At 47.4% G+C, this 18504-nt stretch overlaps 1 protein-coding gene across 1 annotated transcript in view; it reads left to right on the forward strand.

Annotated features, from left to right (window-relative positions):
• Positions 1-3455: 3455 nt before the first annotated feature.
• Positions 3456-18504, forward strand: part of Cnih3 (cornichon family AMPA receptor auxiliary protein 3) — a 103518-nt gene continuing 88469 nt past the window's right edge. The window contains exon 1 of the mRNA XM_034520549.2: positions 3456-4500. Within this exon, the coding sequence (XP_034376440.1) occupies positions 4420-4500 (81 nt within the window). The 5' untranslated portion in view covers positions 3456-4419. The remainder of the gene's footprint in view (positions 4501-18504) is intronic.

Raw genomic sequence — 18504 nt, forward strand, 5'->3', positions numbered from 1 at the left:
TCCCCTGACCCACGGACTGAAGTTGCAGAGCGGTCCGGGACATTTTGGCCCTCAAGAGTGGAGCGGAGAGGGCCACAACATTTTGGCCCACAAAGCCAGGCAAGTACAGTCCTCAACATGACCCCAGTCTCCCCAGCACCACACAGCTACAGCTGTTATGTCTTCTATAACACCAGCATGAAGTAATGTGTGTGTCTTTTCTTCTCTAAACCCTTGGCCCCACCCTCTTCAGTCGGCAGAAAATTGCTTCTTGCTTCCCTTTAGATGTTGGTAGAGCTTTTCTGTCTTCTCTCCTAACTCCAGGTATCCCCTAGATGCATTCCGAGGGACAAAGCTTTCTCCAAGGTAGAAAAAGCCTTTGTCTTTAAAGTCATCCTGCTTTCTATCTTATACTTTATTTAGCCAACATCCATTAGTGCACCTGCCCTAACTCTTACAGTATTGAAAGATTTCTCTTCTGATTGGTAAGCAGTATGGTGGCCCTTGCAGAACATGGTAAAAAAAAAAATCAATTAATAATTAAATTTAAAATTAAACTCATTAATTCAGCCTAACCATGACAGGATGTCACCAGGGCCATTGATAGATGGGCCTCCCATGTACTTATTTATTACAAAGCACTTCCTGCTGCATTCCTCTCAGTCTTATCACTACGGAAGTCATGGTTATTCCCTGATGCTAACAGTCACTGCTTCAGATGTATCATTTGCACATTGCAATTCTTGCATACATTGTAAACACAGTGTTTCAATATTTACAAGTTGGGGAATTCATCAATAAAATATTAAAGCTATCTCAGAATAGAGAGACAATTGACTGAGGATACACTTTCTAGCGTTCCATTGCCAGTCACACACCCCAGTCACCTGCATCTATCGAGGACACGAAGATGTTTATAAGCTGCATCCTAGAGGGTCTGCACATGCCCTGAATGCCCTTTGCACTGAGAGACCTGGGACATGAACAACACACTTTTTACTTCTTCAATACAAAACAGTTTTATGATTTTAACAGAAACATGTTTTTCCTGATGTTGTTATTGACGTGACAGATCCAAACATCACTCAGAATTGATTCTTAAAAGACTGTGGGGGACCTGACTGTGTCACTCCCAAACAGGAATGATCGCTGAGTTGAAAGCAATGAAGACAGGGCCTGTGCAGGAGAGCGCAGCCCTCTGGCTCAGCCCTGCTACCTGCTAAAAGGCAGAAGACAGACTCAGACAGATGGAAGACTCCCCTCCATCCAATTCCCATTCTGTAACCGTGGAGAATAGGTGACTGTGCCATACAATTAGACTCGGACAGACAGAAGACTCCCCTCCAACCAACACTAATGAGTTTACATTCTTCTACCATGGAGTATAGGTGACCACACATTACAATTCTAGACCTTATTGGTCTGAACCCATCTACCCAAACGAGCCCACGGTTGCCCCCTTCTGCCTGCTCTTTGCTCTCCTCCAAGTCACTACACCTGCACACTCAAGTCTTTTTCCTCTGCCTTGTCACCTCCCGGGAAATGTACTGTCATGTGAAGATGTCACACAAGCTGGGCCTCAAAGCCATGTCATTGAGAACTCAATCTCTGCACCTCCCCCACTGGGATAGGAAATATACATGTTAGTACATTTCTATTTGTTTTTGCTTGCAAATCTCTTTTGTCGTAGAGGTCTCTTGCAAACTAAGACTCTACAAGGATTAAAGATTTGTTATTAATCCCTACAACTCACACACATTCATCAGCATGTCAATCACATTATATAAAAATTTAGGATTTAATTTTTTAAATTATAATGATCAGTCAAAAGATTATTAGTGTATATTAACTGTTTAAAGTGAAGAGTTTCCAGATTCAGAAAGACAAACATTGCATGTTCTCACTCATAGTGGGTCCTAGCATCAATTCTTGAGATGTGTGTTTAACTTGGAGAGTCTGTAGATGTTAGGGGTGTCTCAGAGACCAGCAAAGAATGAGGGATATTGTCATTTGCTCCTGGTTGCCCACCAGAACTTGATAGTAAGATTCCAATGCAGAAGACACATTGGTCACAAGACATGGAGAAACAAAGCTGGCATTGATCAGGGAGCTTCCTCTCCATCTGTCTATCTTTCATAGTACCTGAAGTTGCTATGCAGGCTTCTGGGTGTATGTGTGGCTCACCAATAGCCTTACCCAGCTGTGAACGCAATGAATCTCAGTAATGACTGATACGGCAAGATAGGCCCATGGGCACAACATCGGTCTGAATGTTAAGGGGGCAACCAGCTGCTTTCCGATTGGTTTTAAGGTATTGGAGGAAATTCATGCCTGCTCCTATATATCTGGCCGAGAATCCATGGTTGGGGAATTGTTATGCCTAGAGGACAATGCATTACTCATCCTGCTAAATGTAAACAGCATCAAATTGTGCTCTAACTTTGTATCTTTATACCTACAGGTCAGCGCAGCTCTTGGATCTCATGAGAGAAGTTTGTGTAGTGGAGGGCAGTTAGTGCAGACACGCGACCTGTCAGAGTTCAGTGCAGTGCTCAGCCAGTCACAAATGGACAAGCATATCACACCTCTTCTCCCTAAGTTTCAGGGACCATCATGGTGTCAGAAGAGGTGACCAAAACCTGTAAGATCCGGAGGCTGAGGAGGATGGGAGCAAAGCATTCTTTTCTGTACATAATCCGATGTTCTAAGATGCACTCCAAACCACTGTGTGAATCTAGATTCCCAGGGGACTTACTTGCTAGCCATCTTTCAGGACATCATTTTGCTTCTTGGCCGACTCATCTGAAATCCAACTTCTCTCTGCAGGATTGGAACTTTTATTTTTTTTTTTTTTCACTGAGTGATTATAATACAAATTTCTAAGATGCTAACCACTGTGGCAGAGGCACATATATCAGTCCCTAACATTTATGGATTGACTGGGTACCAAATGCTCCCTGCTAGGTCCTGTTGGGTTTTAAGACACTCATTGCTATTCAGGTTTTATTTAAGGAGGCTAAGAAAGTTGGAGGTCGGAGCGAGTTGGCTTTTAACAGTGTGTGTCTGCTCTTAGTAATGCCACAGAATAACACAGAAACACTTGCAGCAGCCTTGCCTTGACCCCCACTACCCAGCTTCCCCTAATCCCAAGGTCAAATGGAGCAGGATAGTGGAAAATGCCAAGGATCCTTGGGGGCGGGGGGAGGCTTAGGGTAGAGCTGTAAAGGCACCGTAGATCAAATCATGACAGTTTGGGAAATCTACCTAAGCAGGATGCAACCAACAGGAGCCACCACTCCCTCGACCAAGTCCCCTCACTTCCCGCTCTGGTTTGCACGAAACGGCTGGAAGCCTAGGGGCGGGGGACGCGTCATCTCCATAGTCTTCCGCCTTCCCACTCGCTCCGGGCGCACGTGCTCAAAGAGTCCCTGTCCCGCCTCCGCGCTCGGGGCCGCAAGTTTCTTACACGAGAGGCCGGCAAGCACCGCGTCTTCTCCCTGGCCCCCGCCGCTGCAGTCTCCGCCCGCGGGGAGGGCGCGCTCGGGAGCCGGCGAGGGTGGGGCGCCGCGAGGGAGGGGTCCCCGCGCCGCAGTCTTCGCGGCGCCAGCAGCAGCAGCAGCAGCAGCAGCAGCAGCAGCAGCAGCAGCAGCAGCAGCAGCAGCAGCAGCAGCAGCAGCAGCAGCAGCAGCAGCAGCAGGTGGAGCCCTGCTCAGCTGCGAGTAGCACTTGGTCGGAAACCCGAGCCCGGCCAGGAGCTGACCCTCTAGGCTGGAACCCACGCCGCCCCGGTCCGACCCAGTTTCCCAGGCACCGGGTTACCGAAGCCGGCGGCCGGGGGACGCGGTTGGGGCCGGGGCCGGATGCATCTCCGTGCACATAGCTGCGCTAGGAGACCCCAGCCCGGGACGCAGGGCTAAAGGGACCTGGTCCCACCTTTGCCACCTAAAGGCTCGTGCTCCGGGGACAGAGCGGCTGTGGGATCCGGAGTCCTGGCACCTGGCCGGACACTGTTGAAGTCTGGGTGTCGTGCTCGCCCCACCTCTTTGCTCGGACAGAGAGGGCTCTTTCCAGAGGACCGGACCTCCTCGCCTGGTCCTGAGTGGAGTCCTCGCACCCGGTGCCTGCTGGTCTCGAGAACCTATCTAGTTGACACCGGTCGGCAGGTGTGCTCTGCTGGTTAGGTTTCTTCTTCAGCTAGGGGAACAGTTGCCGTCAGCGACATTCTGTGCCTATGGGCGCTCCAGGTCCTGGTTTTCCAGTCCTGCCGGAATCGTCCCGGCTTCGCTGACCCTCAACTCTGTCTCTGCTTGTCGTGGGTGCTCCTGGCCGTTTGTTTTTTGCCGGGAGTGTGCGGACTAGACATCTTTCTGGCTCTCAGTTGGCAAGGCACTGGTCTCCAGGGAGCGGCTTTGTGTGTGGTGGGATCCAGGGTCCTCAGCCATGGCTTTCACTTTCGCTGCTTTCTGCTACATGCTGTCTCTGGTGCTCTGTGCTGCGCTCATCTTCTTCGCTATCTGGCACGTGAGTAACCTGCTTCGGGTTCTAACTCTCATTTACCCCAAAGTCTCCCCATGCCCACCTCATTTCCTCATTTCATCTGCCTTTTGGATATTGCAGGCGTGGGCGGGCCGTGAGGCCAGGCAGAAGTACTTGCTGGGCAGACCTTGTCCATCTCCTCTGTCCCGGGGCAGGGGATATAGTTCTTGGCATCCTGAGGCCAGGCGGTACCGCACAGGTGCCTACCTGACTTGGCTGAATGAAGTCTGTGGCTTGTGGAGCCTCTCTGGGGGGCACATTCCTGGGCGTGGCAGGGGGTCCCAGCCAGACCTGGAGTAGTGGCTCAAAACCCCATCTGCCTGGCTTCTTTCGGCACCCAACCCCCTTCTCTCCTGCCTGCAGGAGAGAAGAAGCGCTGCCAGTGTCCCAGGCAATTAGTCAAGTAACTATAACAACTAAACATTTAAAATGTCAGCATCTGTGGTGGGTTGCGTTTAGACATAATTGGAGACAAAGTGGAAACACAACCACAGCGCCTTGTAAGAGGAAGCAGGTAGAGGCCAGGCAGGAGAGAAGGGAAATCAAGAGAGATGGGAGTGAAGAGAGAAGAGGGAGGGAGGAAGACCAGGATAAATAAGGTTCTAGGTGCTGTAGATCTGGCCAGGTCCCATTATCCCCAGGGAGCAAGCTTCCACCCAACATGGAGAGCAGACCGGCCCTAGGTCATCAGGTGTGGTGTGTGGAGCGCTGTGGAGTGGAGGACTCCTGAAGGGGAGTAAGGAGGAAGGCGCAGGAGGACCTAGTCTCCTGGAGACTGTTTCACCTGTCACAAACCCTTGACCCCCTAGCTTCCTTCCGGGCTGCTTAAGGCCCCCATTCTCGCTCTGGGAAGGTGGATTGATGAGAAGAGCTAAGGTCCCAGTGATTGACAGGAACCATTAACAGCCTTGCCCTTCCTGCAGGGTTGGGTGATGGAGGGACCCTGAGACCAGCTTCTGGAGGCCTGGTTCTGGGGAGCCTTGGAGAGATTGTGTACAACAGATGACCCAGAAGGAAGAAGATTGAGGAGCAGTTTATCTTAAAATAGAACCCCGAGTCTCCTGCTATAAGGGCCAAATGACAAGGAGCAGAGGGATCGTGCCTGGGGAGGAGGAAGGGACTTCTAACCACTGTCCCTGAAAAGACACCCTGTACATCACATGTAAGCTTCCACTTCTTCCTAAGCTGGCACAATACCATTTACTTTAGGGATGTAGAAGTAAGAGAGAGGGGGTCCGATGTAGGAATTTGGGGGCTGATGTAAAGTCAGTTAGATGTGATGGGATTTTGTCCTCTCTGCCCTGGGAAGCTGGATGTGTTCTACTGCACACAGTTGGACTTCGAGGATGTTGGCAGTTATAAAGAAAAAAAGAGAGAGAGACTTTATTCAAGGTAGGTAGTGCTTCCGTGTTCTAAAGGAACTTTCTCAGTGTCTTTGTGTTTGAAAAGGCCAATACATTCTTAATTCTTAATACTTAATTTGGTGTTTTTTCCTGGTTTTGCTTTGTCTGGAGGGTGGCAGGTCCTGAGAGCACCTCTAACTACTTCAGACTTGATGTTCACGGCACTGGCTCCTGAAGCAGGGTGGGTCACCAGAAAGAAGTATCTTTTCTCTCTCAGGGTGTGTGTGTGTGTGTGTGTGTGTGTGTGTGTGTGTGTTGGAGGGGGCGATGGGGAGAATTATACATAACTCTAGGACCAGCTAATAAAGTAGATGACTTGGGCAGCTAAGTTGAGCAAGAGACATCAGAATGGCAATTGCATGTCCTAGTGATCTTGTGCTGGCCTCTGTCCCCAACTCTCTTCTCCCAGTCGATTCCCCACCCCCACACAATGCAATCAAATCCCAACTCAGGTCCTGTTGGCATGAGGACTTCATAGGGACTCAGGTCCCTAGAAGCATGACACAGTGACAGCAGGGTCAGTCTGTTTCCTAGTCTTTTCCTTCTCTCTCTGAATCAAGCAATCCAAACCCCACCACAGATATCTGGTACCTAAACACTGAAAGGGGAGCTCAGAAACAGTGTAACTTCCTGATACACACACACTGTGCTTGTGGGTTATTGGAATGGTGTAATCATTTCAACCAAAAATCTAGGAGAGTTAGTAGATGGTGCATTTGCCTTCTTTCCAGCATCTTATATTTCTACGCATTTCTTGATCTGGCGAGTCATACTGACTGCTTAGTGAGTCATACTGACTGCTTAGTATGTATTGGCATCCCAAGTGATGGATTGGCGTTTAGTAAACAGCAGTAAAACATCTGGCCTAAAAGAGATGCAGGGGGCATTTTTCCTTCCTTTTTTTCCTACTTATTTGTATGTGTACATACCTATTTAAGGAGAATAATGAAAGTTACTATTTATCCACTGTACAGTTGGGAGAGGACCTGTCAGGTATATCTCTGGTTATCTCTCCTCCCCTCCCCAACTCTCCCCTTGATGTCCAGAAGCAAAGATGGATAAGGCTGATTAATACCACATTTAAGCCTTGACTTTTTTTTTTTAACTTGAAAGTCTGTCTGCATTGTCTTCAAATGAAGTTACTTCACATCAGCTACCGTCTTTGTGTACATTTTTTCTTGCTTTGCAGAAGGAAAGAAAAACTGAGGTTTTGTTTGTTTGGTTGGTTTTTGTAGTTGTTTTGCTTTTAAACCATAACTTTGTATTCTTCATGTATCTTGTCTCTTACATGCTGGGGCATCCTTTTGTCCCCACAGATGACTTCTTACACACGAAGGAACTATGGCTCTGAGAGATTCTGAAACTTGTCCAAGCCTGTGCTTCTAGTATGTGTTAGGCTTGGGATTTGAACTGAGTCTGTGAGACTTTTATGGTCAAGTTGAAATCACTAGCTTTGAATTATTGATTTAATAATAGTTTCCACCCAAAACATTACTTTCTATGTAAGTAAGATATTTAGAGTTAGAATTCCTGACTGGAGTATAGCAAGACTCAGAGTATTGACATGTAGTCCACGCTGGCCTGGAAGTCATGTTTATCCTGACTTCCTCTCCAAAGCACTAGGGCTGCAGGCACTTACCTGCACGCCCATCTCTGTGCATTCCTCTTTAAAAAGAACTTCAGTTTCATCTTCTTACAAATTAGACTTTTACTTACAAAAGCAAAAGGATCATTTCCAAAAAGTTTGAAAATACAATAATATGCAATGAAAAAGCCACCACCCACCTTTTCATTCATAAAAGATTGGATTGGGTGGTGGTGGTGGGGTGTGTGTGTGTGTTTGTGTGTGTGTGTATGTGTGTGTGTGTGCATTTTAAAAGCTGCACGTGAATGTTTAGAAGGGAAAAATCTCACAAGTGTTCTGAACGATTCACTCTGTGGAGTGATGTCTGTTTCCAGCCAGTCTGAGATGAACAGTGTTTACTCACAATTCAGAATCTTTTCTGCTCCAGCTTGGCCGAGGCTGTTTGCAGACGGTCTCATTATATAAACACAGATGAAGCTGTTCTTTGAAAAGATCAAAGATGCATTACCATTTATTTCAAGCTTTTAGTTTTATCTATCTATCTATCTATCTATCTATCTATCTATCTATCTATCTATGTGCATTGGTCTTTTGCCTGCATATATGTCAGACCCCCTGGAGGTGGAGTTACAAATAATGGTGAGCTGCCATATGGGTCCTGGGAATTGAACCTTCCTCTGGAAGAGCAGCCAGTGCTCTTAACTGCTGAGCCATCTTTCCATCCCTATTTTCCAAGATTTTAAGATCTAGAGTTCCTCTGAGCTTTGATAATTAACAAACAAAATCAGTAAGCTCTCTAGAAGACATGATGTATCACCTCGTGTTGAGATGGGTTTGGGCTCATGGTGACATTTACCCTTGAAACTTGAATGGCCCTCACAGGCAGTAATGAGTACCAGCCTGCTGAGGGGCAAGTTGTCCTAGACAAAATGTCTTCATTGCTGAACCTTTCAGCCAGTTCTAGCCGGCTACAGACGCAGCCACTAGGAATAGATACTAGTTTTCCCAGTTACCCATCTATAAAAAAAAGAAAGGAGAGGTGTTTTGTGAAACAGGATGCTTGGGGCTCACTGTAGCCTTTTCCCCAGAGACCCTCTTTGACCTGCTCTGAGCCAGGGGCAAACATGAGCGCTTTCCAGGGCTTCCCTGACTTTCCATTGCTGGTCTGTTTGAATCAAGCCATCTGCCTGCATACAGAGTAAGGCACCTGTAGCAGCTGCCTGTCCTTTCCATCCTCTGCCTCCCCCTGGTCTCTCCCCATCTCTGCAGAAAGAGAAGAGCCTTTTCTGCCCATCTTTGCTCACCACAGCTGAGGATGATCCTGGGGGCACAGAAATGTTTAATCATCGTTACAGCAGATTTCCCAGCTCTTTTGCCTGGTCCACTTCTGGCTGCTCTTGGAGACCACACCCTAGGTAGCAAGACAATATGCATCCTTTTATAGACTTTGGTGCTTTGGAACCTGGAGAACTACAACTGATACAAAGAAGACAGACCATTTCGGGAGGCTCAAGGCCTCTGATACTAGTGGGGACTTCCCACAAGGAGCTGGCTGGGGAGCACTGGTGGACCTGGGGGGGGGTGGTGCTTTCTGTCTCGTGTGGTATTCCTTTCTTGTTTCAGCTTGTGATAAGTGCTGGCTGGCCCTCTCCCAAAGCCAGTCTTGTCACCATTGTATCGCCATCAATCATGTTGTGAGAGCAGAGGAGGGGACAGAGCCTGGAGGCTCTGGAAACAAGCCCGTGCTGGCTGGCAGAGCTTCCTCAGTTGGGATGTTCCCAGGCTTCCTAAGGTGAGATGTAGCAGAGCCACCAAAACAGTGTCCCCTGACTCTCTAGTCTCTGAGCAAAGGCAGGCGAAGCTGTGTGGTCTTGCCATGGGTGTTTCTACCTCTGCCAACCCTGAGACCACACTTGGCTTCACTTTCCTCCTGTCCCCTCCAGCCACTGCAGTCTGTTCTCTACTGTGCATCCCTGTGACTCTGTGCTTTGTTCTCTGAACCTGTTTCCTGCTATCAACTTCCTCCCCAGAAGGTGAGAAGTGCCTCATTTCCCATCAATGTGCAGTCTGGACAGCATCCTCTCCACTCTTGGCCATCACTGTCATCTACCTCTGTGGGCCACTCTCTGAAGGATCCATCAAGGATTGGACGTAGTCATGGACACATCCTCACTGACCTATGTTGCGGTGGGTCAGCTGACCTGCTGTCAGAGACTACCTATGACCCCTGACCACACCTCTGCCTATCATCCAGGCAGTCCTGGCCCTCTTGCTTCCACTCTGCTGAAGTTCCCTGTTTTGACTGTAATTTCCCTTTTCTCAGGACATTGTCCCTCGAGGACATGATTCTCTGTAAGCTCATCTGTGTCCTGGCTCATCTGTGCATATCTTCTTTATGTGACCACGTTACCTTTATGGTGGAAGCCCTGTTTAGTGACAATTTTGGAGTTTAGTTTTGAAAAACACAGAAATAGTATGGTACTATGTTTTCTCTTTAATCCCAGGTGTGGGGTGTGGGACTTACTTCAGATGGTCCACAGCAGCTGACTATGATTTGCCTTGTGCTCTGGCAGGGGGTGTGATTTTCCCAGCTGCAGTCGGTTTCTGTGACTGTGTGACATTTGGAATTCTGGGACTTTTCAGAGGGTACATAGATGCTAGGGCCTTGAGAAGTGTATGTGTGTGGGGGTTGTTGGTTATTGTTGGTAGTGGTTTGTTATATAGTTGTGCTTAAAGAAACAAGAAGACATCTGATGTCCTGATGGCAAAGATTAAACTTGCCCCAACACCCCCAGTTAGCGGGAAGTAGTCTAACAATAACATTATTTTTTTCTGACCCCTGACTTTATTCAGGGTTCTCCCTCTTCTCCTCTCTATCCCTTTTCCCCTCTTATCTACTGTTAGGAGTTGAAAGAGTGGAAGAAAAGGGTGGAGGGGTGGAAGAAAGAAGAACCCACAGAGTAGCAAAGACAGCTGCCAGGAATGCACTCGTATACCCCTCTGCTCCCAGCCTAGAGCCCCAAGAGCTGCTGGTGTCCAGGTGACTTGGCTGGTCCTTATCATAGTCTCAGCCCACCAGCCTGGTTTGGGTCTGAGTCGTGAACTTTCTCCATAGTGTCTTGTTTTTAATCACATTCTTGGAGCCCCAGAAGCTCCCACATTCATGTGTTTATGTCAGGCTCATTAATATGATGGAGCCTGTCATGAGGAGCACCTCACTGCCCTACCATCCAGTCTTTTCTTTTGCTATAACAGAACATGGTGGACCAGGTAGTAGAAACAAGAGTTTCTAAGGGCTACCTACCTCTGGCAAGGGTCTTCGTACTACATCACACCATGATGTAGTGAGACCACGTGGCACCACTTGGCCTGAGAGCACGTGTTCAGGAGAGGTAAGGGCAGGGTTCCACATTATACTTTTAGAACTCACTCCACCTACAACGGCAGCCTTGATCTATTCATGTAGGTGTTATCCATGGCTTCATTTCCTCTTAAAGGTCCCACCACTTCATACCATCACAACAGCAATTAAATTTTAACATGGTTTTTAATAAAACAACCAGAGCATAACCCTCTCTCTATGACCTTCTCCATGTATGCTCTGGTAAATTCATTACTTCCTTGGCTCTAGCCATGGTCTCCCTTTTGTTGAAGCTCCTGTCTTCCATTAACATTGATTCAACATGTCTCCCTGAACCCTCGGTACCTTACCCCACAGCCATGTCTCCAGGCCTCTGACATACTAAGTTTCTTCTCCCAGGTTCTGCCTTCTCAGATCCTGCTCCCTTTCTCCTTCTTTTCTTCCACCAGGCAGACACATAATACACCGAGGATGGATCCATCTTCCAGGTCGGGGCAAGATCAGTATTTTGCCAGATGCGTTTCTTCCCTGTTGCTAAGTCTTGAAAGTCTTTGACCCTGCCCTATGTCCACAGTGCTTATTCACTCAGTGCCTGCCAAGGACACTAGTGGCCCTCTGCTGGGACGTCTCTGGGCATCAGCTAGTTTACAGAGGCCTCTCTGTGGTCTTGACACTGACGTTCATGCTTGCCCTTCTGCTGCCTCTATTCCAAGATTGTTTCTAGGATCCTGCCTTGGGTTCTTCTCTCTACTCCAAACATCTTCTCACCTTTCTCCTGGTTGCTTTCTTTCTTTCTGCCTCTTAGACCTGAACTTCGAACAGGCCTGAGTCTGCCTCCATGAGCTGCCGGCCCCATGCCCACTTGTTCTACACTGAACCTGTGTGCCTTCGTCATTCAAGGCCTCAGTGGATCTGGTCCTTAGCTACAGACCACTTCTTTCTCAGTTATCATTATGACTTTTTGTCACCGTGAGAGTGAACATGGGAAAGATTTGTTTGGGCTCCATGACCCAGTGACAAGATGGCTTTGGGTCTCTGTTGAGGTAGTCCTTCGTGGGTATGAAGCAGAGTGAGATTGTAAATCATATTAACCAGGAGGCAAGGAGAAAGAGGATGAAGAGGTTGGCGTCCAATAGTCTCCTAAACGGTCACACCTGAGTGCCTGGATGACCTCCTGGTAGGCTCCACCTCTGAAAGGCCCTGTCTTTAATTATTCTAAGACAGGATTTAATGTGTGCCCTCTTGGGACATGCACCATTCAAACACAGTCACCTGTACCCTCTTCTCTGCCTCTTGGCACTGCCTTGCTGCCCTCCTGGGTTTTCATCTCACCTGACTGAACCCATGTGCTACAACCCGCCCCCCACCCAAAGAGTTCCAATAGCTGAGAGAATCTCTGTATACCATCTCCAGAATAAAACCCTTTCTGGCCTCTCTTACCCACAAAGCTTAGCAGGCTTCCAAAGCTAGGTCCAGTTAATGGTTTCACCCCATTTGACATCATCTGCTCCAGTCTGTTCCCAAATGGGCTCTTACTCTTCCTTGGAATGTTATCCACTCATCCCGTTCCTTACTGGGCTGCTAGGTTCCAGTCTTCCGTTTCCCAAGAAGCCCCCACTGCCCCCCATTTATCTTCCCTGCACCCTTACATCCCAAGGTTCTGCTGGGCTCACAGCACTGGGCTACAGGTTCTTGGGGGATTGGAACGGCTCCCATCTGTTGTAGCCTCAATATCCAGCCCATGAGTTACCATGATGATTGGAGGCATTACTGCAGAATAAGTAAATTCAGCATCTGGCTAATTTACTGGGCCAGCCAAGCTTGACAAACTCTTCCTTGATGAATAGTCTTCTAGACTTACAAGAGTCTTATAGATGGTTTCTAAAATTATACAATCCTGGACCTGCAGGAGGCATCTCAGGTCCAGTGGCTCTGTCTGCAAGGGAAGGTTCCCTATTGTTCTATTGCTATGAAGAGACAACATGACCAGGGCAACTCACAGAAGCTATTTAATTGGGAGCTTGCTTACAGCTTCAGAGGGCTAGTCTACGCTCATCATAACAAGAAGCATGGCAGCTCACAGGCACGATGTTGGAACAATAGCTGAGAGCTTACACCTGATCTACAGGCTCAAAGGAGGAAGACAGTGAGACTGGGCCTGGCATGAGCTTTTGAACTCTCAAAGCCCACCCCTCAGTGACACACCTTCTTCAACAAGGCCATACCTCATAATCCTTAAACTGTCCACCAGCTGGGGAATAAAGATTCAAATATGTGGGTGCTGGGGCCCATTCTCATTGAAAACACCACAGTAGTGAACTTTAATCCAGAATCTCTAGGCAGAGGGAAGATGATCAAAGGGACAAGGCAGGAGGGCGAAGGTGAAGCAGCCTGAGGGATGGAGGACCAACAAGAATCTCATCAGGAAAGCTCTGCTTGCAAGGTCTGTGAGATGGTGACTTCAGCCCAGGAGGGCTGCATACTGGGCATTGCACCATCGCTGGGGCTGATACTGTGTGTTAGATAGTTCCACTGGGTAGCTGTGATACCCATTTGTGTGTTTGTATGATGAAATGTGTCATGTGGTACATGCATGAGACTGTGTGTTCCCTTGTGCATACATACAGAGCCCAGTGCAGGATGGCAAGTATCTTTCTCTACTGCCTTCTATCCTAATGCCTTGAGGTAGGGTCTCTTACTAAACCAGGCTGGATGGTCAGTGAGCTCTTAGGATCTGCTTATTTCTACTTCACAATGATGAGGTCACAGGCATGCACAGCCATGCTTGTTATTATTATTATTTTTAATGTAGGTCCTATGGATTCAAACTCAGGTTCTTATACTTGCAAAGTAAATATTCTTATTCATTGAACCATCTCCCTGCGATACCCATCTGTCTTAGTTAGGGTTTTAGTGCTATGAGCAGACACCATGACCATGGCAAGTTTTATAAAGGACAACATTTAATTGGGGCTGGCTTACAGGTTCAGAGGTTCAGTCCATTATCATCAAGGCGGGAACATGGCATGCTAACAGAATACTGACTTCCAGACAGCTAGGACTAGGGTATTAAAGCCCATGCCCACAGTGACACACCTACTCCTATAAGACCATACCTCCAAATAGTGCCACTCCCTGGACCAAGCATATACAAACCATCTCACCATTGAAATTTTATTACATTTATCATGTGTATATATGTACATGTATGTGCATATGTACCCAGCCACAGTTCATGTGTCAGAGGACAATTTGTGGTAGTCACTGTTACCTCTTTCTACCATGTGGGTCTTAGAGATCATACTCCGACTGTCAGGCTTGGTGGCAAGGGCCTTTTCCTGTAGACCATCTCCCCAGTCCCTGTGAAACCCATTTTTGATCATAATTGTGAAATACACTGTTCCCTCACCACTTGGCAACCAGATGTAGATAATCTCCTTGTGGCTTATGGGGGCAAATATTAAATTCTAGCTGATGTCTTTGCAGTTCAGTTGCTTCTTCTTGTGGTTGCTTAAGGGACCTTAGAAAGAAAGCTGAGTTGTTCTGAGTAGAGGAGAGGCACCGAGTGAGTCCTGCTATAGACAAAGAAGCTGTGTCCACACATTCCAACCTCAGATCTGGGCGGTGGGGGTTGAGGGTGGGGCAGCTGCTGTTGGGGGGCATTCATGTTCAGTGTCTGAGTCTTCATGGGTGACTGAGATGTCTATATGCTTAATAGCATGGGGAGTTTGATTAAATCCCATAAAGGTCATGAAAACTCCTAAGTGCACAATTAAATCCTGAGTTGGCCTCTGAATACCAATGCAGAACTTAATGATGAGCCTGGCAACTATTTTTAATTTAGCATGGAATGAGAGGCAAACATAAGACTTTCTTACATGTGCTAAAATAAAGCCGAAACGTGAAGCATGAAAAAGGCATCCAAATCAAGGGTGGGCTGATAGACTGAAGTGGGGCCATCAGCATTTTTGTGTGCACAGTGTGGTACCTGTGATGGTTAAGTGTCAACTTGATTAGAATAGAATCACCTGGGAGGAGAGTCTAAATGGAGAACTGTCAACATCGGGTTGGCCTGTGGACCTGTCTATGAGAGATTGCCTTAATTAACTTAATCAGTGTGGGAAGATCCAGTCCACTGTGGGCGGCACCATTTCCTAAGCATGGTTCCTGAACTGTTTAAAAGAGTGGAGAAACAGAGCTGAGCACAAGTAAGCGAGGATGTATATATTCTGTGTTCTCCCAATTGTGATCCTAATGGGTCTAGCTGTTTGAAATTCTTTCCTTGACTTCCCCACAATCATGAATGGTCACCTTGGAATTGTAAGCTGACACAAACATTTTTCCTCCCTAAGTTGCTTTATGTCAGGATGTTTTATTACAGCAACAGGAATGAAACTCAGAACAGTGCCCTAGACATTAAAAACCATGAGAGGCTTAGTTAAATGAGCCTGCAGCAGGGCATGGGGTTGAAGACTTAGCTTAAGATCTTATGCGGTGGATGCAGTTACTGTAGGAAGATACTGGGTGTTGGAAACATCTACCTACCTTTGAACTTAGTCTCCCAGTGGTCACCATCTTAGGCCCCCAGGACCACAGCTAGACTGTTGACCCTTGGATATGTTTGCTTATAACTCATGCCACAAGGAACAATCATGTCTCCTGGGTCTGAATTCTGCATGTTCTTTTCTACTGTATGCCTCTGTTCTCATTTTTAGCCATTCTTCACTTGAGTCTGTCACCTGATCCCATAACATGACAAACTGGGGTGGCTCATTTGTACGTGTGTGTGTGTGTGTGTGTGTGTGCGTGCGCACGCGCATGTGCATGCTTGTGTATTTATATATTTTCATGTGTGAACATGTGCCTTGGCTTCTCAACAGATGTAGAAGCTGACCATAACAACATGCTTACAGTCTTACTGAAAGTTTTAAGGAATGTGTTGGATGCATGTTGAGCACATGGCTGATGGGTGGTGGCCCTCAGACTGTTGACAGGAATAAGTCACCTCTGGGAGCTTCATTTGGCCTGTGAAACCAGAAGCTTAATGTGTTTCTCACTTGAAGAAGAGAAGCCGAAGCTTTGGGGATAGTGGTGACCCCTGCAAAACCATGCCTAGCAGTTGGCCCTGCTGGGCAGCATGTGCGGGGGTGAGCACAGCACACACTGGGATGCTCCTGCATCTTTCTTGTGCCTAGAAGAGGCACTGTGGTATGGAGCTGGCTGCTTCCTTCTGTCTCCAGAACTTGTGCAGTGTACCTGTATGGTACAGAGTTCAGGAGCCCATATAACCATTGCCTGAGAGAATGGCTTCTCCAATGCTCCCTGGTTGCTAAACCTTTTACCTCAGGACTTGGCATTTTTGTTTTTGTTTCCTTTTTCTCTCTCTCCTTTACAAAGGCATCTCATGCATTCTCATAAGCATTACAAGGATTCCCAGGGTCCACATTACCAACGTCACCATTGCTCTCTTTAGTTAGTGTATAATCTCATGTTCAGGTCGGGAGGGTTGGAGGTTTGGCTAGGGTGAGGAGGGCCTTGGTATTTTATAAACACAGGCAGGAAGCCATGAAAGAGGCATGGGTAGGAAGGTGGCCAGCTGGTTTGCCCCTACAGCTTTCTGCCTGTAGGTAGACTGTTCATTTTCTCCTGGCTGCTCAGGGTGAACAGCATGCATGCAGCTCAGCAGGACAAGGGAAGAGTGGAGGGCAGCTGACTGCCAGAGGAGGGGTGCAGTATGGCTCCTGGTAAGGCACAGCTCACAGCCCTGTGAGTGCAGGGTTTCTTCCCTGCTCACTTGGCCTGGCCTCTTTCCCCACCTCTAGATTCTGTCCCACAGTCCTGGCAGCCAGGGCCACCTCCAAGGGTCCTTGGAATATGAGCTCTGTAGCCCAATCTGCCCTGCAGGGGCTCTGAGACTAGAACCTCCCGTAACTACTTGGCTCCGAGGCCAGTGTCTTAGAATAATAAGTTGGACGGAGGATAGTGGTAGAGTATCTGAATCATAAAATTATCCTTGAAAGTGTAGTCTTGGCAGAGTGTCTTCATGACATTTGCCAGGCCCTGAGTTCAATTCTTGGAACCAGAAAAACAACCACAAACAAGCAAAACACAATTAGCCCTCTGTAGCTGAAGGGTTGGCCATGGCCTCGATGCACTGAGGCACATGAAGGGCAGGAGCTGGCTGCTTCCTTCTTTCTCTAGAACTTGTGTAAACGCCGGTCAGATGAGTACTGGACTGGATTGTCTTCTGCCCAGCTGTCAGTTAATTGGTCTTGTGCCTGGTTAGCCTCAGGCTGGCTCCCCAGGTTGCCTTTTTCCTTTAGTTCTGTCCTGTATCTACCCTTGACTGAATGTCCCTACTACCCTTGAGAGAAAGGGGTCTCATTAGCGCTGCAGTTTCTTTAAATTTGCTTTTTTAAATTGTGGTACAGTACAGAAGATATTTATTGTTTTAACTGTTTTAATCCTTAAACACATTGTAAGTGCATAGAGTGTATTCTGCACCCACCCACCACCAATCTCCAGAACTTCACTTCTAAACTGAAACCCACCCACTGAATAGAACCCCCATTCCCCTTTTCCTGGCATCTGCCTCTCCACTTTCTATGACATATATACTTTCTGTATATAAGTAAGGTATCCTACCTATATAAATCGAACGTGCAGCATTTTCCCTTTCTGCCTGGCTTATTTCACTTAGCGTGGTGTCTTTAAGGTCCATCCATGAGATGGCATATATCACAATTGACTCCTTATTAGATCCTATAATGTTCCACTAGCTGTACATGTTATATGTCATATATCCATCCATCTTTCAGTGTACACTTGATAGGATGCTGAATCTAGGTTGTTGACTGGATTGAGAGATGCCTAGAGAGTTGGAGAGTCCCACTCTGGGCATGGCTGCAAGGGCATTTTCAGATACGACATGCACATAGGATGGCAAACTCGCAAGACTCACCCTGAATGTGAGTGGCCCCATTTAGTAGGCTAGCACATGGATGGAACTAAAGTTTGGAGGAAGAGAAGAGAGGGGAAGCCTGAGCAGTGGCACTCCATTCTTCTAGACTAAGTGTGTGCTTATGTGTTTTCCTGTTGCCCCCAATTTGCTCATGACATCACCATGATTCTTTGGTTTTTGAATATCAACTCAGTGAATTTCTAGGGGGACTTTATGCCTCCTGCCTCAGTCTGGGGTGTATGTTGGTTCTTCTTACTCAATACGTCCAGCCTCTTAGACTGAGAGGCCTCTGGCTTTCCCAGCTCTCTGGGCACTGATGGCCTTCGTGGGGCTGAGAAGCCTCTGACTGTGTGAGGCGACTAATACATTTCCTCTTGCAATCATGTTTGCTCTAGGTTTAGGTCCTCTGGGGAACCCTGACTAATCCTGTTGACTTGCTTCCATCTTGTCATTGTGAATGACACTGCTGTAAACACAGTATGCAAGTGTCAGCCCAAGTTCTCCTGTGGAAATTCTAGAAGCAGACTTCCACGATTGCATGGTATTCAGTGGTTCCTCTAGCCTTATGTAGAGAAGTTTTCTGAGTCTCTCATCTTTTCTGTACCAACTCTTTGCTATTCTTTGAACCTCTGGCTCCTGCCAGGTGCCATTCCAGTTAATTATACTTCTGTTACTGCGA

This window comes from Arvicanthis niloticus, chromosome 16 (genome assembly GCF_011762505.2).
Source record: "Arvicanthis niloticus isolate mArvNil1 chromosome 16, mArvNil1.pat.X, whole genome shotgun sequence".
Taxonomy (NCBI): Eukaryota; Metazoa; Chordata; class Mammalia; order Rodentia; family Muridae; genus Arvicanthis; species Arvicanthis niloticus.